Source organism: Dendrobates tinctorius, unplaced genomic scaffold, assembly GCF_039654945.1.
Source record: "Dendrobates tinctorius isolate UK_male_01 unplaced genomic scaffold, ASM3965494v1 ptg000171l, whole genome shotgun sequence".
NCBI classification, from domain to species: domain Eukaryota; kingdom Metazoa; phylum Chordata; class Amphibia; order Anura; family Dendrobatidae; genus Dendrobates; species Dendrobates tinctorius.
Genome location: NW_027361838.1, coordinates 5,864,494 through 5,889,496, shown reverse-complemented (window position 1 = coordinate 5,889,496; position 25,003 = coordinate 5,864,494). Strand labels below are relative to the sequence as shown.

The 25,003-nt window shown below is 41.1% G+C and overlaps 1 protein-coding gene across 2 annotated transcripts in view; it reads left to right on the top strand.

Annotated features, from left to right (window-relative positions):
• MIB1 (MIB E3 ubiquitin protein ligase 1) overlaps window positions 1–25,003 on the top strand; it is a 211,074-nt gene that overhangs the window by 95,352 nt on the left and 90,719 nt on the right. For both annotated transcript variants that reach the window (XM_073550850.1, XM_073550851.1), the window contains exons 5-9: window positions 3,164–3,230; window positions 3,694–3,898; window positions 7,698–7,881; window positions 16,095–16,239; window positions 19,979–20,112. In XM_073550850.1, coding sequence (XP_073406951.1) covers window positions 3,164–3,230; window positions 3,694–3,898; window positions 7,698–7,881; window positions 16,095–16,239; window positions 19,979–20,112 — 735 coding nt within the window. The remainder of the gene's footprint in view (window positions 1–3,163; window positions 3,231–3,693; window positions 3,899–7,697; window positions 7,882–16,094; window positions 16,240–19,978; window positions 20,113–25,003) is intronic.

Sequence of the window (25,003 nt, the reverse complement as noted above, 5' to 3'; positions counted from 1 at the left end):
TTTTTTTTTTTTTTGTACAGTTGATTTATGTCTCACTTCTTCCTGCCAGGCATATAGGCAGCTGTGTTGCTAGCAAAATATTCATCAGATGCCACACTTACTATAATCTTCATTCTGATTTTCAGTGTAAATAAATGCATACTAAAGTCAGGGTAACAGCTTTTGTACTAAATAACATACAAACGTAAATGTTTCAATACAGCAAAAAAAAGAAAAACTTTTAACAAGTGCTTTCGGGCTGGAAATACGCTCATCGCTGACCCCCGTCACGTGATCTGGGGTCAGCGATGCATTGGCATAACATCCAGAGGTCTCCTTGAGACGTCTATGCTAGTTGATGCCAGATTGCTATGAGCGCCATACTGTGGTCGGCGCTCCCAGCAATGCTGTAATTCTGCTACATGTAGGCAATCTAATCATCGCCTGTATGTAGCAGAGGCGATCGAGTTGTGGCAGCTTCTATCTTCCCATGGAGACTATTGAAGCATGCCAAAGTTAAAAGCAAAAAAAAAGTTTTTAAAAATATGAAAAAATAAAAAAAGTTTAAATCACCCCCCTTTCGCCCCATTCAAAAATAAAACCGTAAAAAAAAAAATCACTCATATTGGGTATCGCCGTGTTCAGAATTGCCTGATTTATCATTAAAAAAAGGAATAACTTGATCGCTGAACGGCGTAGCAGGAAAAAAAATCAAAACGCCATAATTATGTTTTTTTGGTCACCGCGACATCAAAACTACGTATTTGCACATAAATGGTATCCTTAAGGGTATGTGCACACGTTGCTGATTGCTGTGCGGATTTTTCCGCACAGAATCTGCTATTTTTGGCAGAATCTGCAGGTCAAAATTTGCACGTTTTTCCTGCAGATTTATTGCGGATTTTGTGGGGATTTGGTCTGCGTTTTTACACCTGCGGATTCCTATAATGGAATGGTTGTAAAAACGCTGCGGAAGCCACACAAAGAATTGACATGCTGCGGAAAATAAACTGCTGCGTTTGCGCACGGATTTTTCCGCAGCATGTGCACAGCGTTTTTTCCCCATAAGATAACATTGTACTGTATTCCCTTGCGGATCTGCAAGGCCAAATCTGCTGCGGATCCGCACAGCAATCCGCAACATGTGCACATACCCTAAAAACGTCAGCTCGGCGTGCAAAAAATAAGCCCTCACCCAACCCCATATCACGAAAACTGGAGACGCCATGCGACTCGGAAAATGGCACAATGTTTTTTTTTTTTTATAGCAAACTTTGGAATTTTTTTTCACCACCTATATAAAAAAGAACCTAGACATGTTTAGTGTCTATGAACTCAAAATGACCTGGAGAATCATAATGGCAGGTCAGTTTTAGCATTTAGTGAACCTAGCAAAAAGCCAAACAAAAAACGTGTGAGATTGCACTTTTTTGCAATTTCACCGCACTTGGAATTTTTTTCCCATTTTCGAGTACACGACATGGTAAAACCAATGATGTCTTTCAAAAGTACAACTTGTCCCGCAAAAAATAAGCCCTCACATGGCCATATTGGCGGAAAATATAAAAGTTATGGCTCTGGAAAGAAGGGGAGCGAAAAACGAAAATGCAAAACCGAAAAAAGCGCCTGTCATGAAGGGGTTGATCACTACTTTACAAGTTTCTTTCATGTGAATTGCTGTAACTGCCATAGATAAGCACTTCACGCTAAATACCTTGCTTTCCCAAATCTTTCCGTACCTGAGCTGCTCCCTTGGTCAGCATGGTCTCTGGATGATAATCCATTGACTTCCTGTGATGTCTCAGTCCTCGCTCTGGAAACTGATGGGTTGGTGTAGCTTGGTATATGTGTGCTCCTGTGCCTGCTGCTGCAGACACATCTCTCTGTATCAGCACAAGGAGTGATGGGAAATTTAGTAAAAATGACCAGAGGATTCCAAGATGGAAGTGATCCCTGTGACCTCAGAACTGATACCAGGGGACAGGAAGTGAAGCAAAAAGGTGTAAAGTAACATGAAACTGGCAGAAAAGGAATATGGGGATATTTAGGGACATTTTCCTTAAAGGGAACCTGTCGTTAGGTTTGGCCGATATGAGTTACGGCCACTGCCTTTCAGGACTTATACACAGCATTGCATGATCAAACACACTCTATCAAGCACACTCCCACCACACTATCGCACCCAGCGTCAGCCACCCTTGTGACTGACCATATCACCCTGTCTCCAGTTACCATACTTTATTTCTGCACCCCTGAGGCCACTATAGGCTCATCCAGATTATGTTCTTCTGTGCGGAACCACTCACAACATTCACCATATGGAGATCTACTTGTCTGAACTGTTTGCTAGACCTGGTCCTAATGCATGGAACTGGCAGATAGCCAAGAAGTAAACATCAAAGGCCTGCGAGCCACGTGGCCCATGGTCTAAGGGGTACTTCACACTAAGCGAGATCGCCGATGCGTCACCGATTTTGTGACGCATCAGCGATCTCGCCAGCGATCTCGCTGTGTGTGGCACGCATCAGCGATCGCCCCCCCGCCAGGTATCGCTGATCTTGCAGGAATGTCCTGGGCCATTTTTTGATCGTTGGTCTCCCTCTGGCCAGCATGCATCGCTGCGTGTGGCAGCGGGAGACCAACGATCAGCGAGCTCCCAGCGCTGTAAGCAGACGCTGGGAGCTTGTATCCAAGGTAAATAATGGGTAAGTAAGCCCGCGTGGCCTAGTTACCCGCTGTGTACCCTGGATACCAGCGTGCTTGCTGGTCATGATCGCTGGTGAGCCTGCCTGTTTGAGAGCTCACCAGTGATCATGTAGCGACGCACCAGTGATCCTGACCAGGTCATATCATTGTCGGGATCGCTGGTGCGTCGTTTAATGTAACGGGACCCAAAGGCTTCAGTCACACAGCAGTAGTTTGGTTAGTGTTTTGCATCAGTATTTGTAAGCCAAGACCTGGAGTGGAAATGATAAAGTACAAAGTACTGACTAGAATATTGCTGTGTGAATTAGTTGTAAGTCTGTATGGACTTAATTAGTATATTTATGTGTATTGTATATTTTGAACATTGTATGAATTGCATTCTAGAAGTATCCAGCTGATCATTTGTTTTCTATTATATATTTCAGTGTTTTTTTTATATGTTTATGTATTTACTCACTGGATGCAATATTTATTACAGTCTGACCTGAAATGTGTGCAAGATGCCAAAGGAGGTTCATTTTACAGAGACCATTGTCCTGTCCTGGGTAAGTTTTGCGGTCACGTCCGTTCTGCTGATATATTATTGTTTGGGAAATATTAATAAATGTGCTGTCCTCTCCCCACCGTTATGCGCTAACCTGCAAAGCTGGCTGACCCCACCACCTCCTTCTCCTGGTCTGTAGACCACTAGATGTAGTTGCAGGCTCCATTACAGACTGTTGCTATAGTTAGAAGCTGTTCACATGCAGAGCCCAATAAGGATTGCCAATGATTTACTTCTGAACTTATATTTCGATATGATCTAATATTCTTTGTCGTTTTGAAAGGATTATCTGCAAACATTTCAGGTTTTCATGCTACACTTGGCCAGTTTACACTTAATTTCCATGCAATAGCAGCACTTGCATCAACAGCTTTAATTTCAGAGTTCATCACTGAATTATTAATACGTATTGCCCTTGAGGAAATAAAACCTAAGATTGTGTAATTATTTTTTGTGGTGTTTAGGTGAGCAAAACGGTAATCGTAACCCTGGAGGCCTTCTTATTGGAGACCTTGTAAACATTGATTTGGAGTTGGAAATCGTCCAGTCGTTGCAGCATGGCCACGGTGGATGGACTGATGGCATGTTTGAAACATTAACTACCACGGGCACCGTCTGCGGCATTGATGAAGATCATGATATTGTGGTGCAGTATCCAAGTGGAAATAGGTCAGTAAATACAAAAGCTTCCTTACTTTAATTTTAATAACTATCGGAGATTGCAATGCAAAGCTGCTTTAAGGCTATGTATGTTCAATATTTGCAGCAGATTTTTCTGAAAGCAAAAAACAGTGTTTTGGCAGAAAAACGCTGCACCCTTTCATAGCGAGAGCAGTCATGGAGGTTTGTTGTATCCCGCTCTGCATGCTTGGATGCCACAACCCTGAAATTCAGGCCGGGCTTTTACAAGTCGGGCCATTTTGGGGAACATTAGAGATCCTTCTGAGGGGTTTTGTTGATACATGATATTTAGAAAAATCACCAAACTGGGACTGACTACTCAAAAGAAAAAGGCAGCCTCAGATTGATGGTGTACTCATCTATAGGAAGATGATATAAGGTTTCATTGTAGAACATTGCCAGTAGTGTTACACTTGCCTATACAGCTGGCCATCATCCTGTAGTGTATCCTGGTGCTATCTCCTTCCCATGTAAGTGGCACACGTGATGTATAACACTATGAATAAGACCAAGCCACAGTTCCCCGCTGCTCTTTGGTCTAGTTCTGATGCTCGCAAGCCCACTGTAAGTCCTTTCTGTGATAGAAAGGGTCAGCCAAGCAATCTGACCCATCTGCGGCTTTGCAGCCCCGTTCTCAAAACAGAGTACATTGTAACTTACTGAAACCTTTCTGTCACAGTGAATATTTAAAGGAATGTCTAATGACAGGATACACTGGCCCTAACGAATAGGACAGGTGCATGATACATGCCATTCATGGATGCATTTTGGCAGATATTTGCTAACTGAACATCAGAAGCGCTGCACCTCTCAGAGTTGAAATGTACAGTGCTTTGCAAATTACGCTACTATACCCTTTCCTATGTTATTGAATCAGGCTTGCTTGTCCTTGGCCCACACGTACATAATTGAGCCATTGGCACCCATATTTGTGGCCTGATTGCCCTGGGTCCAATTTTAAGCTTTCCAGACATGCCATTTAGGTGACACTGAACAAGTCATCTAGACGTCACAGTTTGGCCTTTGTCATTTAGATCTTTCTTGCTGTCAGTACATCTTTCATAAAGCACTGCCCAAGCATTTTTTTTTCACCACTGGAGTAGTGCCTTAAATGTAAGTCCCCTGCCCCAGTCACATACTCACCCTCTGGCGTCTTCACCTTGTGTTGGCGCCAGTCTGGTGTCAGAGCACCATCTTGTGAGCGAGCTTCTGACTGTCCGGAAGTCAGAAGCTACGTCACAAGCTATCAAGGCAAATTTATGAAAGCCAGAACGAGGTTCTCACAGACTTACTTTGATTAGTGTCCACCGTCTTGCTCCATGAAACACTGGAGCAGCCGGCAGGTCACAAACTGCAGGACGTGGACCAGATGAAAATGCCAGAAGTTGAGTATCAGACACGGGGCCAAGGGAATTAGATTTTAAACACCACTCCAACTGTGAAATAAAGCAAACAGACGCTGCAGTGGTTCTTTAAGAACTGAATGTTCATTTGCTGCATGATATCACCCATCCCTTTTTTTTAGGGGCCTTTGTAACCAGAAAATGAATATATAGTCACTTTATCCATCAGTGGTTTTACTGATATGTCTGTTGTATAATGGTGCTCGGATATTGTGAGGACTGGAGATGCAGGACATTGTGACAGCTGGCATTCTTCATAGTTTCTTGTTACCAGTCATTGCAGAAAGTAGTGGCACAACACTCAGGTTTAGGGTCGGCCTTCACTGGGAGATTAATTAAACACTTCACATTTTGTAGCATAAAACTGCTGCTGACTTTAGTTATACCTAGGTTTCTGCATTTTCATCACTTTCAGCGTTAATACAAATCTTCATCAGGCTGCTGAGGTACAGGAATCCTTTGAGCAATAATACAGTTCTCGCTTTCCAGTTAGGAGCTGATAGGGAATTGTAAATTATATTCATTTAGTGGTGACTTAAATATAATCTATTATTGTCTTCCTTTTTACTTTTCATTCTGCTTGTAAGTTGGACAGTTGGTAAAAAAACAGCCATAGACATTAATCAGTTTTCAACAGGATCAGCAAACAGACCTAAAGGCAGGGCGCCGACTTCTAAATTTTCCTGCCTCCAACCTCACAGCACTGGTCACTACTGAATATGTACATAAAGTGCAGCACAGATTCATCTCAACTGAAAGGAGAGATCCTTAGTTCAGGAACAGAACAGAAATTTATAGGACATTTATAGGACATTTCATAACTTTTCCAAATTATTATGAAAAAATATTCAGCACATCTTGCTTCCACCTCCAAACTTCACTGTTGGTCTGGTGTTTTTGGGGTGATATGCAGTGCCCTTTGGCATCCAAACATGGTGTGTATTATGGCATCCAAAGAGTTCAATTTTGGTGTCATCTGGCCAGACTATAATCTCAAAGTATTACACAGGCTTATCTAAATGTTTCTCAGCAAACTTTGTTCTTGAACATGTTTTTTGTTCAGCAGTGGAGTCTTGCGTGGTGAGCGTGCATACAGGCCATGGAGGTTGAGTGCATTACTTATAGTTTTCTTTGGAAGAAATGTACCTGCTGGATCCAGGTCTTTCTGTAGCTCTCCACAGGTGGTCCTTGGCTCTTGGACGACTCTTCTGATAATTCTTTTCAGTTCTGTGTCTTCTCATACTGGCATGCCTTACCTAGCTTGTCACTCTCCAAAAGGAGAAACCTTACCCCTTAGGGTCCCGTTACACTAAACAACGCACCAGCGATCCCGACAATGCTACGATCTGGTCGGGATCACTGGTGCATCGCTACATGATCGCTGGTGAGCTCTCAAACAGGCGGACTCACCAGCGATCAGGACCAGCGAGGACGCTGGTATCCAGGGTAAATAGCGGGTAACTAAGTGCACACGTCGCTTAGTTACCCACTGTTTACCCTAGATACCAGTGTGCTCACGCTGGGAGCTGGTATCCAGGGTAAACAGCTGGTAACTAAAGCACGCCGGTTGCTGATGCGTGCCACACACAGCGAGATCGCTGGCAAGATCGCTGATGCGTCACAAATTCGGTGACGCATCAGCGATCTCGCTTTGTGTGAAGTACCCCTTAGATCCCACTCCTCTGTCTAAAATCTTGCTGGGAGCACCTGGTCATGGACGGGTTATGGTGAAATTATATTCTTTCCACTTCCGGATTATTCCCCCCAACAATGCTCATGGGAACCTTCAGTTTAGAAATTCTTCTGTAATTAATGCCATCTGTATGTTTTGAAACAATAAGGTTGCGATGCTCTTGAGAGACCGCTCACTGGTTTTACCCATCTTGAGATGTTTCTTGTGTGGCACCTTGGTAATGAGACACCTTTGTGTAGGGCATCAGTTGAACTAGCTGATATTATTTTTCACTAAGTGGCAGGATTGCTTTGTAATTACTGATAGTGTGTGTCATGACTTTCCATGGCTTTTTACACACCTCTCACCATGTGTTCAATGCTTTTTCCCGGTATCATTTCTCATTATTACACATAATTAATGGACATCTAAGGTTTGGTTTCTTTGCCTGTGTGGATTGGATGGGTTGTTACCAACATCTGATGAGAATTTCATGTCAATATCACCTTTAGAAATAGGTTTACTTAGAAAACTGGTGACGTGTTCAATACATATTTCAATCGCTGTAGATTTTATAAATGCAAGACATGCCAACATACTGTCTGCAAAAGTGCTTTTTTGATTTGATTGTACATGTAGTTTTATGGTTCCTGATGTAATAGAGAGCAGTGTGTTACAAAATTGTAATCTACGATATCTAATTAATTCCTAGATGGACTTTTAATCCCGCTGTTCTGACCAAAGCCAATGTCGTCCGAAGTGGAGATGCTGCACAAGGGGCTGAAGGAGGAACATCGCAATTTCAAGTGGGCGATCTTGTACAGATATGTTACGATCTAGAGAGAATAAAACTACTACAAAGAGGGCATGGAGAATGGGCAGAGGCCATGCTTCCAGTAAGTTGTCATATTTGCCTGTTTTATTGCACTTTTATCAATAATATTTCTACTAAACCATTAGGTTTTTTTTTTTTTTTTTTTTTTGCTGAGAAGCAAATGGACAGTGACATCTGTCCAAGGTGTTTTCTTATTTATAAGCTTGACACCTGATGGGGTCATCCTCCAAAAGTTACAGATAGAATTTGTCATATTTTTTTCTGTTATCAGAAATGAGAAAAAAATAAATATACTGATAGAGTCCTTTTGCCAGGTTTTTTAATGTATGCATGCTCTGGGAAAGCTTCTGTCAAAGATTCTGAAATTATCTGTAGGGCTCTAAGCACCTGATTAAATGCCTTTTGCATCAGTTGGGCAGGTATGGATTAGTATATCTTTTTTATATCCTTTTATATGCAATGGTTGCTTTTACTTATGTGTCAGAATTTGCATGCCTTATGGGTTACCGTGGCATCTAACTGGAGATTTCCTTGGCATATGTGCTCAATATTAAAGGGAAGGTGGCGTGATATTAATTTTTGTATTAGTAATTATTGATTATATAATCAATTTATTTTAATACAATGTTAAATTAATTACTTTAATATTTTTATAATTTTTACTTTAGCCACTTGGGGTTGCCATTTTCATTTGGTGGGGGTGTAAGTGTCCGAGCACGACACTTTCACAACTCATGGCAGCCATGGACATAAGGCTATGTGCACGCGTAGTTTTAGGTGCTGCGGATTTTTCCACGCGGATTTGGATAAATCTGCAGTTAAATTCTCAGGTCAAAAGACCTGTGGTTTAGCCCTGCGGTTTCACACCTCTACAATGGAGAAGGTGTGAAACCACTGGGGATTCCGCACAAAGAATTGACATGCTGCGGATTTGAACCCGCAGCATGTGCACAGCGTTTTTCAGTTTACCATTGAAAACAATGGTACTGTACAATGCAGCTAAATCTGCTGCGGACCCGCAGAGCCTGAAACACTGCCGATCTGCAGCAGAATCCGCATCGTGTGCACATGGCCTAAGGCTAGCTTGACACTAGCGTTTTGGGCCGCAGCGCACGGCCGCCACTAAGCCCCGCCCCTCCGGTCATCTCCGCCTAGTATCGCACACGGCTGCATGTGATCTGCACACCCTATCTTTAGCATAGGGTGTGCTGACCGTGCGCTAGTAGAATTTTGCGTGCGCTGCCGGCCATCCTCAGTGGCAGCCTACTTGTCAGTATCCCTGGCAGTCACCAACAAAATGCTCCGCGCTGTGTCTAAATGTCATCCTCTGTTATGTTTTTACAAACACCCAGTAACGGAGGAGAGAAGTCACACACGTGATCAGACCTCGCCCATGTGTACTTCAGTCACAATTCGAGCTAGCTGTTCATATTTCAGCATCTGCTCCACCTAGTGTTTAAAAGTGGAAATACCAAACTTTTTAAAATTATTTTTCATATTTTACTTCATTAACCCCTTTCTGACATTGGACGTAATATTCCGTCCATGTGACCTGGGCCTATTTGACCATGGATGGAATATTATGTCATCGCGATCACCTGTGCACATGGGGGGTGTGCGGTTGATTGCCGCTGGGTGTCAGCTAATTTTGACAGCTGACCGCTCCCGAAACTTTAACCCCTGAAATACTGCGATCAAACAAGATCACATTATTCTTGTAGCTGGCAGAGGGCTGACAGCCCCTCTGGCTTTGGGTCAGAGACCCCACAGGTTGACGCGGGGTCCCAATTGTTGCCATGATGACCTGATGTCGTCGTGACATCGGGTCACCAGAGCTAGGAAACTTGCTGATCATGCGCAGTGCACGATCAGCAAGTCTCTGTCAGTGCAGAGCTGACAGTTTCTATAGCATGCAGATGCTGCTTCAAAAATCAATATATATTGTATTTCCTAAATAAGTATTTGAATGAAAAAGAAATATAAACAATAAAAGTACACATATTTGGTATTGCTCCGTCCGCAACAACCCGACCTAGAAAACTGTTGCACTAGTTAGCCACTTTAGTGTACACCATAAAAAAATAAATAAAAAACAAGGCAAAAAAACAATGCTTTATCATCATACTGCCAAACAAAAAGTGGAATAACGCGCGATCAAAAAGACGGATATAAGTAATCATGGTACTGCTGAAAACATCATTTTGTACCGCAAAAAACAAGCCCACATACAGCATCATCAGCGAAAAAGTAAAAAAGTTATAGCTCTCAGAATAAAGTAATGCAAACATAATTATATTTCTATAAAATAGCTTTTATTGCATAAAAGGGCCAAAACATAAAAAACGATATAAATGAGGTATCGCTGTCATCATACTGACCCGAAGAATAAAACTTCTTTATCAATTTTACCACACACGGAACTATTTTTTGCAATAAAAAGCGTCTTTCAGTGTGTGACAGCAGCCAAACATTAAAACCCGATATAAGACCTCTTCACACGTCCTGATATTTCTGGTACCGGAGATGTAAGTGTGTGGCATGCATGTGTCACGTTAGTGCCACACGGATGGGCGCCAGGGAAGAAGTGTTACAGTAAGCACTCTTCCCTGGCACCGGGTGCATTCTTCCCTGCTCTGCCGGCAATCGGGCAGGGGAGAATGATGAGAGTTTTATTAAAGTGATAAAAGAGACAGCAGGCAGTGGCTGATGGGGGTATTCATCAGCCGCCGCCTGCGTAATAAATATATGAATGAAAAAAAACGGCGTGGGTTCCCCTGTATTATCTATAACCAGCCAGGCAAAACTCACAGCTGGGGGCTGCAACCCTCAGCTGTCAGATTCAGCAAGGCTTCTTATCAAGAATAGAGGGGTACCCACGCTGTTTAAAAATTTTTTTTTAAATAAATAAAAAAAATGGCGTGGGGGCCCCCCGCATTTTTGACAATCGATCTTGCTAAAGCTCACAGCTGGGGGCTCGTATTCTCAGGCTGGTAAAGTGCCATGGATATTAACCCCCCATCCTAAAAATAGCAGCCCACAGCTGCCCAGAAAAAGCACATCTATTAGATGCACCAATCCTGGTGCTTTGCTCGGCTCTTCCCACTTGCCCTGTAGCAGTGACGCTCCCGGAAGAAGCCAGTGGTGAAACGTGCATCGGGGTGAGAGGACGGCACTTCGGGCTCCTGCTCACAAGGTGAATCCTAGTTTCCTATTACTTGCGGGCACAGTCATTTACTTTTTGCCGGCACTTTTTTGATTCTGTCAGTGGTCATTTAGCAGATTACTTCTCACTAGCGATTATAAGCTTATACATTGTTGGGTCTAGTATTGAGCATAAGTTGCCTTCATCACGGGCAGGAAACTATGTAAAGTTCCTGAATTCTCTTTGCACTCCCATAACTTTATTTCTCATATGTACTATATCTTTAGCCATCTGATTTTGAGTCAGTTTCTTTATTTATCCTCAACTTTGGAGTATCTACTGAGCAAATGAGCAATATGTTTGAATACTGGTATATGTGAAGTATTGGATATTCTATAGGGACTCTCTCTAAGGTGGTTGCTATTAGTCTACATATATCTATCTCACCATATTTGCTGGTAACTGATTATCTCCACTTAGCATACTAATTCTGTACATTTATGGAGTGCTAGTTGTGGTCCTCCTGGACCGTCCTCTATATGAGGCACACTGCTTGGTTACGTTTTATCTCTGCATTTTATTTTTACAAATAAAAGTTATTTTTTAACCTATGGATCTCTTCTTTCTCCCTTTGTACTTCCAATCGGATGTGAGTACTGCATATTGAATTGAAATGCTATTATTTACGTATTTTTGGACACTATCTTGAAGAGTTGATGGTGCCTCAAAAGTAGTATTCCCCTATATATGGGGTATCGGCGTACTCAAGAGAAATTGTACAAGAACTTTTGGGGTCTTATTTCTCCTTTTACCCTTGATAAAATAAAAAAAATTGGGGGCAAAAAGATCATGTTTGTGGAAAAAATGATTTTTTTTTTTATTTTCACGTCAATATGTTTTAAACTTCTGTCAAGCACTTGGGGGTTGAAAGTGCTCACCACACATCTAGATAAGTTCCTTGGGGGGGGTCTAGTTTCCAAAATGGGGTCACTTTTGGGAGGTTTCCAAAAAGTACATCAGGGGCAACATGGCGCCCGATCTCGATTCCAGCCAATTTTGCATTTAAATCGTCAAATGGCGCTCCTTTCCTTCCGAGCTCTGCCATGCTCCCAAACAGCGATTTACCCCCACATATGGGGTATCGGCATACAAATTGCACAATAACTTTTGGGGTCCATTTTCTCTTGTTACCCTTGGGAAAATTAAAACAAATTTGGATCTGAAGTAAATTTTTTGTGAGAAAAAGTTAATTGTTAATACATTTTTTAAAAAAAACATTCCAACAATACCTGAGAAGCACCTGAAGGGTTAATAAACTTCTTGAATGTGGTTTTTGAGTAGAGATGAATGAATTTGTTTGTATTTTGTCCACGAATCTGATTTTGACATATTCGTGCCATATTCGAACACTATTTGTGCCGAATGTATGTTTTATGATCAGCTCGAATATGTTCGGTAATTTCTACTCCCATGAACTCTAATGACGTTCGGCTGTGTTCGACGAATATTGCAAAAGCATTATTCGATGCTGATTGTATTCGGAACTGAATCCAAACAAATTCGCTCAACTCTAGTTTTAAGCACCTTGAGGGATGTAGTTTTTAGAATGGTGTCACTTTTGGGTATTTTCTATCATATAGACCCCTCAGAGTGACTTCAAATGTGATGTGGTCCCTTAAAAAAGAATGGTGATGTAAAAATGAGAGATCGCTGGTCAACTTTTAACCCTTATAACTTCCTAACAAAAAAAAATTTGGTTCTAAAAGGATGCAGATTTAAAGTAAACATGTGGGAAATGTTACTTGTCAACTAATTTGTGCGATATGACTGATTTAAGGGCATGAAAATTCAGTTTGAAAATTGCGACATTTTCGCAAGTTTCCATTTTTTTCACAAAAAAACGCAAACCATATCAAAGAAATGTTACCACTATCATGAAGTACAATATGTCACGAAAAAAACAGTCTCAGAATCGCCAAGATCCGTTGATGCGTTCCAGAGTTATTACCTCATAAAGGGACAGTGGTCAGTATTGTAATAATTGGCCCGGTAATTAATGTGCAAACCACCTTCGGGGTAAACTGGTTAAAAACAAATTCTATTAAAAAAAAAAAAAAAAATTAATACTTTTTTTTTTTAATTGTTGAACAAAACAATTTTTTGAAGGCACATCCCTTTGAGTGTCAATACAGTGTGAGCATAGCCTAACTATATTTGTGCTTTTTGTTTTATTAAAGTTAATATTAACCCCTTTCCTACATTAGATGTACTATTCCGTCCATGTGACCTGGGACCTAAGTCCCAAGGACGGAATAGTACGTCTAGCGCGATCAGCTTCTCTCACGGGGGGAGCGCAGCTGATCGCGGCTGGGTGTCAGCTGATTATCACAGCTGACACCCGGCACTATGTGTCAGGGGCGGTCACGGATCGCTGTGTACCGGGGATTTAGGGAAGCATCGGGAAGGAGGGGGCTCGCTCCGTGCTTCTCTGTGACCCCCACAGCAGCTCAATGTGCAGCGCTGCTGGGGGGGTCTCCTTCCCTGCAGGTCCCCAAATCCAAAATGGCGGTGGGGGCCTGCAGGGAGGCGGCTTCCTCATGCCTGCAAAGCGCCGGAATGAGGAAGCCTGCAGCACTGCCTGTGACAGATCGCTGATCTTTCACAGCGATCTGTGATGTGACAGATCAGCGATCTGTCACATGACAGTTATGTACCCCCTGGGGCATTGTAATAAAGTTTAAAAAAAAAAAAAAAAAAGTGTAAAAATAATTTATAAAAAATCGCTAAATAAATTTAAATAAAAAAAAATCCCTAATTCATTTTTTGAAAATAAAAAAACCAAAACAGTAAAAGTACACACATTTGGTATCGCCGTGTCCGTAACGACCCGCCCTATAAAACTGTCCCACTAGTTAACCCCTTTATTGAACCCCTTAAAAAATAAAAAACTAAGCAAAAAATAAAGCTTTATCATCATACCGCCAAACAAAAAGTGCAATAACGCGCGATCAAAAAGACGGATATAAATAACCATGGTACCGCTGAAAATGTCATCTTGTCCCGCAAAAAACGAGCCGCCATACAGCGTCATCAGCGAAAAAATAGAAAAGTTATAGCTCGCAGAATAAAGCGATGCAAAAATAATTATTTTTTATATAAAACTGTTTTCATTGCATAAAAGCGCCGAAACATAAAAAAAGACATAAATGAGATATCGCTGTAACCATACTGACCCGAAGAATAAAACCGCTTTATCAATTGTACCGCACGCGGTACGATGTAAACGCACCCCCCCAAAAGAAATTCATGAAACGCTGGTTTTTGTTCATTCTGCGTCACAAAAATTGGAATAAAAAGCGATCAAAAAATGTCACGTGCCCGAAAATGGTACCAATGAAAACGTCAACTCGTCCCGCAAAAAATAAGACCTCACATGACTCGGTGGGTCAAATATGGAAAAATTATAGCTCTCAAAATGTGGTGATGCAAAAACTATTTTTACAATAAAAAGCGTCTTTTAGCGTGTGACAGCTGCCAAAAATAGGGCTAGGGTTATGGCTAGGGGTGTGTTAGGGTTAGGGTTGGAGTTAGAATTGGGGGGTTTCCACTGTTTTGGCACATTAAGGGCTTTCCAAACGCGACATGGCGTCCGATCTCAATTCCAGTCAAAAAAGTAAAATGGCGCTGCTTCCCTTCCGAGCTCTGCCATGCGCCCAAATAGTGGTTTACCCCCACATATGGGGTATCAGCGTACTCAGGACAAATTGCACAATAACTTTTGGGGTCCTGTTACTCTTGGGAAAATACGATTTTTAATTGTACGGTTGTACATTATTAACTTCTGTGAAGCCCTTAGGGGTTCAAGTGCTAACCACATATCTAGATAAGTTCCTTGGGGGGGGCTAGTTTCCAAAATGGGGTCACTTGTGGGGGGTTTCCACTGTTTAGGTCTTGACAAGTATATCGTGGCACAGCTGAGTCGGTGCACAAAAGAAGGTTCCCACACCAGAATAGATAAGTAGTAAAAATTTGGCACTCAACTTTTTGCAATCAGTGAAGGATTTTATTTGCAGTCACTTATGTAAACGTTTCGGCTATGACAGTAAGCCTTCATCAGTACACAAGACTGCTCTTATTCATCTAGAATTCTGAAACCTCTCAAATGAATGACAGTGTAGGTTTGTCAAATATTTATGTAACCAGAAAATGAGGCGTCACTGTGGAAAATAGGAGTAGTGGAAAATGATGTGACCTCAGCACTGAATTATGAGGCCTACTGACCTGGCTAGAAGAAGTCCCTAGGTCAGTGTCCACCATACGTGGAGGAGAATAGATTAAATCCTTTTTCACTACTCCTATTTTCCACAGTGATACCTCATTTTCCAAATCTGCACCCCAATCCGCAGCGTGTGCACATACCCTTAACGTGCAAACCACCCTTGGTAGTAAAGGGGTTAAAGTTAGTTCATATTGGATTATGAAAGCTATTAGAGCTTGGCCACAAAAATATATAAGATCTCTTTGAATGTGACCAAAACAGTGGATACTGCAAAGAAAAAAGTCTGTGATATCTAAGCATGCATATTAAAAAGAAAACCCCACAAAAATAACCAAAAACAAACAAAAAAAAAAAGCAAACAAAAACCTTAAGTTCATCTAGATATTTTCTCCCTTTTCAAATATCTGGTCTTTTTGGGGTCTCTGTAAAGTTGTTGTGGTATTAGGTCGGCCGCTCACCTTTTAAGTGGTTGCTATTTCAAATTGTGACAAGCGAGCTATGAAACATGTACTGTAATTATTGTCCTGTATTCTTTTCATACATGTATGATGTGTAAATGTATTTAATGTAAATAATGGCACACTGAGCCGTGGCCATAGAAGCATCAGTCTGAAGTTTGCTCGTTTTTCTTGCGTACATTGAAATATTATGATTATGTGCTCCTGTATGTCAAAAAAAAAAAAAAAAAAATTGTAGACAAGTAAGGTGATATGTGAAATTGGAGTTAGTGACGTCAACTGATAGGATACTTACATTTTTCTATTAAATAAAAATTTTAATCTGTGTGAATGATTAGTTTACTTTTCCTCTTTACTTGATATTTAATTGCGTTTTATGTTTTTGCATTTTCAAGACTTTGGGTAAAGTTGGACGAGTTCAGCAGATTTATTCAGACAGTGACTTGAAAGTGGAAGTTTGCGGAACATCGTGGACATATAACCCGACTGCTGTCTCCAAGGTGGCATCTGTAGGATCAGCAATAAGCAGTGCAACCGGAGGTAGTTACATCATTTTACTTCCTTTTTTCTTTTTCTCATGGATGTGACTATACCCCAGTTCTTCAAAGTCAGATGATGGAGAATAACCTTATAGATTTGGTGGCTGAAACTTCTGAATGCTTGTTTGGCTGGCTGCTGATTGTCTCATTAATACGCATCTCTGATTTGCTGAGTTAATTGCCTGCGGATACCTGCTTATCCAATTCTGGAACTAAGGACTGGACTTATTCAAATGTAAACTCCCAGATTTGTCTGTCACTGGTAGACTACAAGAGACCGTGAGGCTGTTTTCATACACAGCCAGACCTAATATGTGAGATTTGTCCACTATTTTCTTGTATGTATGTTTAACATTAGAGACTTTTCTGTTCTTATCTGAAATCTCAATTGTATCTAATATTTATAGTTCGTTATTTATCTTTACTGACTTTTATCCCTATTCTGACACTGGATGATCTGGGGCATTAAATGTCCTGGTGTGAGGGGGGTGGAGCGTGCTGATCCAGAAGTGCTCATTTATGCTTGATTGCATTCTGCCATAAGGTTGCCATACTATGTTTTTCAAAAATTTTATTTGTATTTTTTAGTACCCTTGAAGGATTTGAACCTACAGTGGTCTGATTACTTGTTCTATATACTGCAATTCAACAACACTGCAGTAAATATATCTGTGAATCTTAGCCACTGACAGGCACTGGAGCCTCACAGGTGTTCTGGCATGGCAAGTACTGGGGCCTCACAGGTGTTCTGCCATGGCAGGTCCTGGGGCCTCACAGGTGCTTTGCCATAGCAGGCACAGGGGATGTCTCATGTTCCGGCATGGCATGCAAAGGGGACGTCGCATATGTTCCACCATGGCAGGCAAAGGGGACATTGCATGTGTTCCGCCATGGCAGGCATAGGGGACATCGCATTTGTTCCATCATGGCAGGCACTGGGACTTTGCTTGTGTTCCGCTATGGCAAGCTTGGGGGGCATCACAGGAGTTGAATCATTGATTGAATAGGAGCTGAATGTGTAGTACCCAGCCGCAGCCACTATCAGAAGACTGAGGAGCTTCGCAATTTAGCTTTTTCAGCCTTTGCCGCTGACACAGAGGACAGTTGATCGGCGGGGGTGCCAGTTTGTCGGACCCCGACCGGCCAGACATTGTTGACTTATTCTGAGGATACGTCATCAATGATAAAGTAGTGGACAACCTCTTTTAAGAAGCAGTCAAAGCATCATATATACCCCAAAATGGTATGAATAAAAATGTAATCTCACCATGTAATTAGTAAGTCATTACACCACTTTAGCAACAGAAGAATGAGAAAGGACACACGAACACTGAATATTTAGGATATATCTATACAATTAATCTAAATAATAATTATAATAATAAGTATTGTATAATTTAAATGTGCTACCACCATTGTTCAGTGAAGGTAAGTGGTAAACCCACTAGTTACAAACAACCAAGCAAGAAAATACCGAAGAGGACCCGTAGACAAGAGAGAACCAGACAAGACATAATCTTCAATATATACCTTTATTAATAATACATAAGTGGTGGTATAAATACCATAAAATTAATATATAAAAAACACTAAGCACAAGTGGGACAATTTTACACAATATAAAAAAAATATTATATAGCTTGGACCAATTATATGGTATTTACATATGCATTCATACAAATATATATATTTTTATATTCCTAAAGAAAAATTTTTTTTTAAAATTATTATAATAATAAAAATAAAAAAATGATAAATTCCTCTTAATAAAAATTGTATAATACTGTGAAGAAAATCCAGTGTATAAAAATCAATTAATCCTGTGAAAATTTGTAACAAATAATGGTCACATTAGCAGTGAACAGTGTAAAGTGAATCAACTTATAAAGACACTGCTTACTAAAGTGCAGTGTGCCAGTGCATAAGACAAAAAGAGGAGAGGAAAATTTGCAAAAAATTGCTGTGCAAAACTAAAGTGATGTAGTATATAAAGTGCCGTGCACCAATATGGCGTTTAGATAAGACCACTGCTTGCTGAAGTGCAGTGTACAACAAGGACTGCACTTACATTGCTGTGCAAATGAATCGCTAGGAATAAATAATGCTTGAATGAAATTGCCAAAATAATTATACCTTTGAGGTCCAGCACGTCCCACAATTGTGCTCCCCGACGCACGTTTCGGAATTAATCCTTCATCAGGGTTTTTTTTTTTTTTATATTGTGTAAAATTGTCCCACTTGTGCTTAGTGTTTTTTATATATTAATTTTATGGTATTTATACCACCACTTATGTATTATTAATAAAGGTATATATTGAAGATTATGTCTTGTCTGGTTCTCTCTTGTCTACGGGTCCTCTTCGGTATTTTCTTGCTTGGTTGTTAGCAACAGAAGAATGAAAATGTTACGGGTGTCAGAAAATTGCAATGCAAAACAATTTAATTTTATTTTTTTTACGTTTTTTTAAAAAAAAAAACCCTGAAGCAAAACAAAAAAACTTTACAAGTGTGGTATCGGGTTAGTCGTTGTGACCTGTAGAATCATCATATTGCCAAGTAATGTCAGTTTTAAGAATTGTCAGTTTTATATATAAACCATTGGGTACAGATAAGTTTCTACAATGGTTCCCATACACATCACACACATACATGTCATATTCCTGCTGTCCTGTCTATAAGTATCATGTTCATAGGTGTCAGCATGAAAGACATCATAATGTGCACTGTGTGTTTGTGTGTGTGTGTGTGTGTGTGTGTGTGTGTGTGTGTGTAGCTGTGCATCCAACACTTTGGGGAGAGGTAAAATGCTACTAGAAAGCTGCAGCATGAACTGCCTGTGTTTCTGCATCACTCATCCTTCCCATGCCTTCTACATAAACTGAAGTAGGTAGCTGCATTCTTACAGCTCAGTAAGCTGGAGGTCAGTCTTGTTTTGACAAAGTCAAATTTTCACTGAGAAGTGCCTCCTAAGTAGAGAAAGTGGCATATTTCTCTAATTTATATGACAAATCTTTTTATATATGCTTGTACTATTGATTTATGCAACATTTTTTTAAAATTGTTTAAAAGACCATTAAGTAGTTTTGGAGAACCCCTGCAGCGCACTACCAGAGTCAGAATTTTACATGAGCTGCTGCTGCACGCCCGCCTGCTGCTGATTGACAGTTTTTAGCAATCAGTAGCAGCTCGTGGATAATCGGGACTTTTAAAGACTTAAAGGTGTTTTCCGATGTCCAAGATCCTATCTCAATATGTAAGGGATGTAATAATATTAGCAAATACCTCCAATTAGAAATGTAGTATAGTTTTTCTGATTCACTATGTCTCTTTCCTCATGTGCAGGCATTACAGGACCTTAGGTATCCATGGTTACGACTACTGACATAGTGACAGCTAGTGGTTGTAACCATGGATACCCAAGGTCCTACAATGATTGTACAAGAGGAAAGGGAGAAAGCAAATTGGAAAAACTATACTACGTTTCTAATTTGAGGTATTTGTTAATATTATTAGTATTACTGCATATTGGAATAGGATATTGCAAATGGGAATACCCCTTTAAGGATTAAAGAGTAACTTCGCTGAAACTCTTTAACTTTAGTCCATTAGTTTTATACTGCTGAAATCAGTGTGTCTGCCCTTACTTCATGCTCTCTTCAGAAAAGGGCAGCATGTAGTTGGCGACCGGTTCCCTAGAAGTATGATGACCTGTGACGTCTGGCAATCATTTGTTTCCATAGAGAGACTGTCGCAACTGTTAAAGAAACTATTTGAAACCCAAGAATCTGGAGATCTTAATGAGGAACTGGTGAAAGCGGCTGCAAATGGCGATGTTGCTAAAGTAGAAGACTTGCTGAAGAGGCCAGATGTGGATGTAAGGACGCTCATTCTGGACGCTCTTTTGAACTAACAGACATAGATAGATGTATATTTTTAACCCCTTACCTACAATTGACGTAATATTCCGTCCATGTGACCATGGACCTAATTACCATGGACGGAATATTACGTCACCATGATCAGCGGCGCCCACGTGGTGAGCGCCGCTGATCGCGGCCGGGTGTCAGCTGATTATCACAGCTGACACCCGGCACAATGTGTCAGGGGCGGTCAGGGACCGCCCCCGACACGTTAACCCCTTGCACACCGCGATCAAACGCGATCGCGGTGTACCGGGGGTTAAAGGGAAGCATCGGCAGGGAGGGGGCTCCCTCCGTGCTTCCCTGAGCCCCCCACAGCAGCGCAATGTGCAGCGCTGCTGCGGGGGGCTCCTTTCCTCCAGGCCCCCGAATCCAAGATGGCGACGGGGGCCTTCGGGGGCCTGAGGAAGCTGGCTTCCTCAGTGCCTGCAAAGCGCAGGCATGAGGAAGTCTGCAGCAATGCCTGTGACAGATCGCTGATCTGTCACAGTGATCTGTGATGTGACAGATCAGCGATCTGTCACAGGACAGTGATGTCCCACCTGGGACAAGGTAATAAAGTAAAAAAAAAAAAAAAAAAAAGTGTTAAAAATAATTAAAAAAAAAATCGCTAAATAAATTAGTAAAAAAAAAAAAAATATTCCCCAATAAATCCATTTTTTCAAAATAAAAAACCCCAAAAACAATAAAAGTACACATATTTGGTATCGCCGCGTCCGTAATGACCTGCCCTATAAAACTGTCCCATTAGTTAACCCCTTTAGCGAACCCCTTAAAAAATAAAAATAAAAAACGAAGCAAAAAATAATGATTTATTATCATACCACCGAACAAAAAGTGCAATAACGCGCGATCAAAAAGACACATATAAATATCCATGGTACCGCTGAAAACGTCATCTTGTCCCGCAAAAAACGAGCTGCCATACAGCGTCATCCGCAAAAAAATAAAAAAGTTATAGCTCGCAGAATAAAGCGATACAAAAATAATTATTTTTTATATAAAATTGTTTTCATTGCAAAAAACCGACAAAACATAAAAAAACGACCTAAATGAGGTATCGCTGTAAGCGTACTGACCCGAAGAATAAAACCGCTTTATCAATTTTACCGCACGCGGAACGGTGTAAACGCACCCCCCCCAAAAGAAATTCATGAAATGATGGTTTTTGTTCATTCTGCGTCCCAAAAATCGGAATAAAAGGCGATCAAAAAATGTCACGTGCCCGAAAATGGTACCAATAAAAACGTCAACTCGTCCCGCAAAAAATAAGACCTCACATGACTCGGTGGGTCAAAATACGGAAAAATTATAGCTCTCAATATGTGGTGATGCAAAAACTATTTTTACAATAAAAAGCGTCTTTTAGCGTGCGACAGCCGCCAAACATAAAAACCGCCATAAATAGTAAATCAAACCCCCGTTATCACCCCCTTAGTTAGGGAAAAATAATAAAACTAAAAGAAAATGTATTTATTTCCATTTTCCCGCTAGGGTTAGGGTTAGGGTAGGGCTAGGGTTAGGGCTAGGGTTAGGGTTAGGGCAAGGGTTAGGGCTAGGGTTAGGGCTAGGGTTAGGGCTAGGGCTCATATTAGGGTTAGGGGTGTGTTGAGGTTAGGGTTGGAGTTATAATTGGGGGGTTTCCACTGTTTGGGCACATCAGGTGCTCTCCAAAGGCAACATGGCGTCTGATCTCAATTCCAGCCAATTCTGCGTTGAAAAAGTCAAATGGTGCTCCTTCCCTTCCAAGCTCTGCCATGCGCCCAAACAGTGTTTTACCCCCACATGTAGGGTATCAGCCTACTCAGGACAAATTGCAAAACAACTTTTGGGGTCCAATTTCTCCTGTTACCCTTAGGAAAATAAAAAATTGGGGGCAAAAATATAATTTTGCGGAAAAAAATGTTTTTTTTATTTTCACGCCCAGGCGTTATAAACTTCTGTGAAGCACTTGGGGGTTCAAAGTGCTCTCCACACATCTAGATAAGCTCCGTGGGGGGTCTAGTTTCCAAAATGGGGTCACTTGTGGGGAGTTTCAATAGTTTAGGTACATCAGGGGCTCTCCAAACGCACATGACACCCGCAGACCAATCCATCAAAGTCTGCATTCCAAAACGTCACTACTTCACTTCCGAGCCCCGACGTGTGCCCATACAGTAGTTTTCTCCCACATATGAGGTATCAGCGTACTCAGGCCAAATTGGACAACAACTTTTGGGGTCCAATTTCTCCTGTTACCCTTGGGAAAATAAAAAAATTGGGGACTAAAAGATGATGTTTGTTGAAAAAATACGATATTTTTATTTTCACGCCTGGTCGTTATAAACTTCTGTGAAGCACTGGGGGGTTCAAAGTGCTCACCACACATCTAGATAAGTTCATTAGGGGGTCTAGTTTCCAAAATGGGGTCACTTGTGGGGAGTTTCCACTGTTTAGGTACATCAGGGGCTCTCCAAAAGCAACATGACACCCGCAGACCATGCCATCAAAGTCTGCATTCCAAAACGTCACTACTTCCCTTCCGAGCCCTGATGTGTGCCCATACAGTAGTTTTCTCCCACATATGAGGTATCAGCGTACTCAGGACAAATTGGACAACAACTTTTGGGGTCCAATTTCTCCTGTTACCCTTGGGAAAATAAAAAAATTGGGGACTAATTGATCATGTTTGTGGAAAAAATACGATTTTTTTATTTTCATGCCTGGGCATTATAAACTTCTGTGAAGCCCTTGGGGGTTCAAAGTGCTCACCACACATCTAGATAAGTTCCTCAGGGGGTCTAGTTTCCAAAATGGGATCATTTGTGGGGTTTTTTTACTGTTTAGGTACATTAGGGGCTCTCCAAAGGCAACATGACACCCACAGACCATTCCATCAAAGTCTGCATTCCAAAACGTCACTACTTCCCTTCCGAGCCCTGACGTGTGTCCATACAGTAGTTTTCTCCCACATATGGGGTGTCAGCATACTCAGGACAAATTGGACAACAACTTTTGGGGTCCAATTTTTCCTGTTACCCTTGGGAAAATAAAAAAATGAGGACTAAAAGATGATGTTTGTGGAAAAAATACGATTTTTTTATTTTCACGCCCGGACGTTATAAACTTCAGTGAAGCACTGGGGGGTTCAAAGTGCTCACCACACATCTAGATAAGTTCCTTGGGGGGTCTAGTTTCCAAAATGGTGTCATTTGTGGGGGGTTTCTACTGTTTTGGTACATCAGGGGCTTTCCTAACGCGACATGGTGTCCGATCTCAATTCCAGCTAAAAACGTCAAATGGCGCTGCTTCCCTTCCGAGCTCTGCCATGCGCCCAAATAGTGGTTTACACCCACATGTAGGGTATCAGCGTACTCAGGACAAATTGCACAATAACTTTTAGGGTCCTGTTACCCTTGGAAAAATAAAAATTGGGGGTGAAAAGATCATTTTTGTGGAAAAAATATGATTTTTTAATTGTACCGCTGTACGTTAGAAACTTCTGTGAAGCCCTTGTGGGTTCAAAGTTCTCACCACATATCTAGATAAGTTCCTTGGGGGGTCTAGTTTCCAAAATGGGGTCAATTGGGGGGTTTCCACTGTTTAGGTACATCAGGGGCTCTCCAAACCCGGCATGGCGTCCGATCTGAATTCCAGCCAATTTTGCATTGAAAAAGTCAAACGGCGCTCCTTCCCTACTGAGGTCTGCCATGCGCCGAAACAGTGGTTCCCCCCCACATATCAGGTATCAGCGTACTCAGGACAAATTGCACAATAACTTTTGCAGTCCAATTTCTCCTGTTACCCTTGGTAAAATAAAGAAAATTGAACCTGAAGTATTTTTTTTGTGAAAAAAAGTTAAATGTTCATTTTTTTTTTAATATTCAAAAAATTCCTGTGACGCACCTAAAGGGTTAATAAACTTCTTGAATGTGGTTTTAAGCACCTTAAGGGGTGCATTTTTTAGAATGGTGTCACTTTTGGGTATTTTCTATCATATAGACCCCTCAAAGTGGCTTCAAATGTGAAGTGGTCCCTAAAAATAAAATGGTGTTGCAAAAATGAGAAATCACTGGTCAATTTTTAACCCTTATAACTTCCTAACAAAAAAAAATTTTGGTTCCAAAATTGTGCTCATGTAAAGTAAACATGTGGGAAATGTTATGTATTAAGTTTTTTGTGTGCCGTATCGCTGTGATTTAAGGGCATAAAAATTCAAAGTTGGAAAATTGCGAAATTTTCAAAATTTTCGCCAAATTTCCGTTTTTTTCACAAATAAACGCAAGTTATTTGAATGCAATTTTACCACTAACATGAAGTACAATATGTCACGAGAAAACAATGTCAGAATCACCGGGATCCATGGAAGCGTTCCAGAGTTATGACCTCATAAAGGGACAGTGGTCAGAATTGTAAAAATTGGCCCGGTAGTTAACGTGCAAACCACCCTTGGTAGTGAAGGGGTTAATACTGTATGCTAGTGAAAACTTCGTGAGGATGAGCTGCGCCTGATGGCAATCAGATCCATTTATGTTAAACCATAGATCTGATTTGTATCTGTAGTTCATCTTTGGTAATTTCCCACTTTAGTTGCCTCTGGTGAAGAACAGAGTTGAGTGACTTTGGTCAGATCGGGTTTCGTAAAACCCGAATGAAACAAAATTTGTTTCGGATGAAACTGGTCCGACTAGGGCAAAAAAAGGTCGGAGTTTCGTCTGAAACCCGACCCCAATGCAAGTCAATGGGAAATAAAAGTCGGCATTGAGTGGATGAATGTCATCTGCTCAATGCCGACTTTTATTCCCCATTGACTTGCATTGGAGTCGTGTTTCAGACGAAACTCCGACTTTTTTTGCCCTAGTCGGA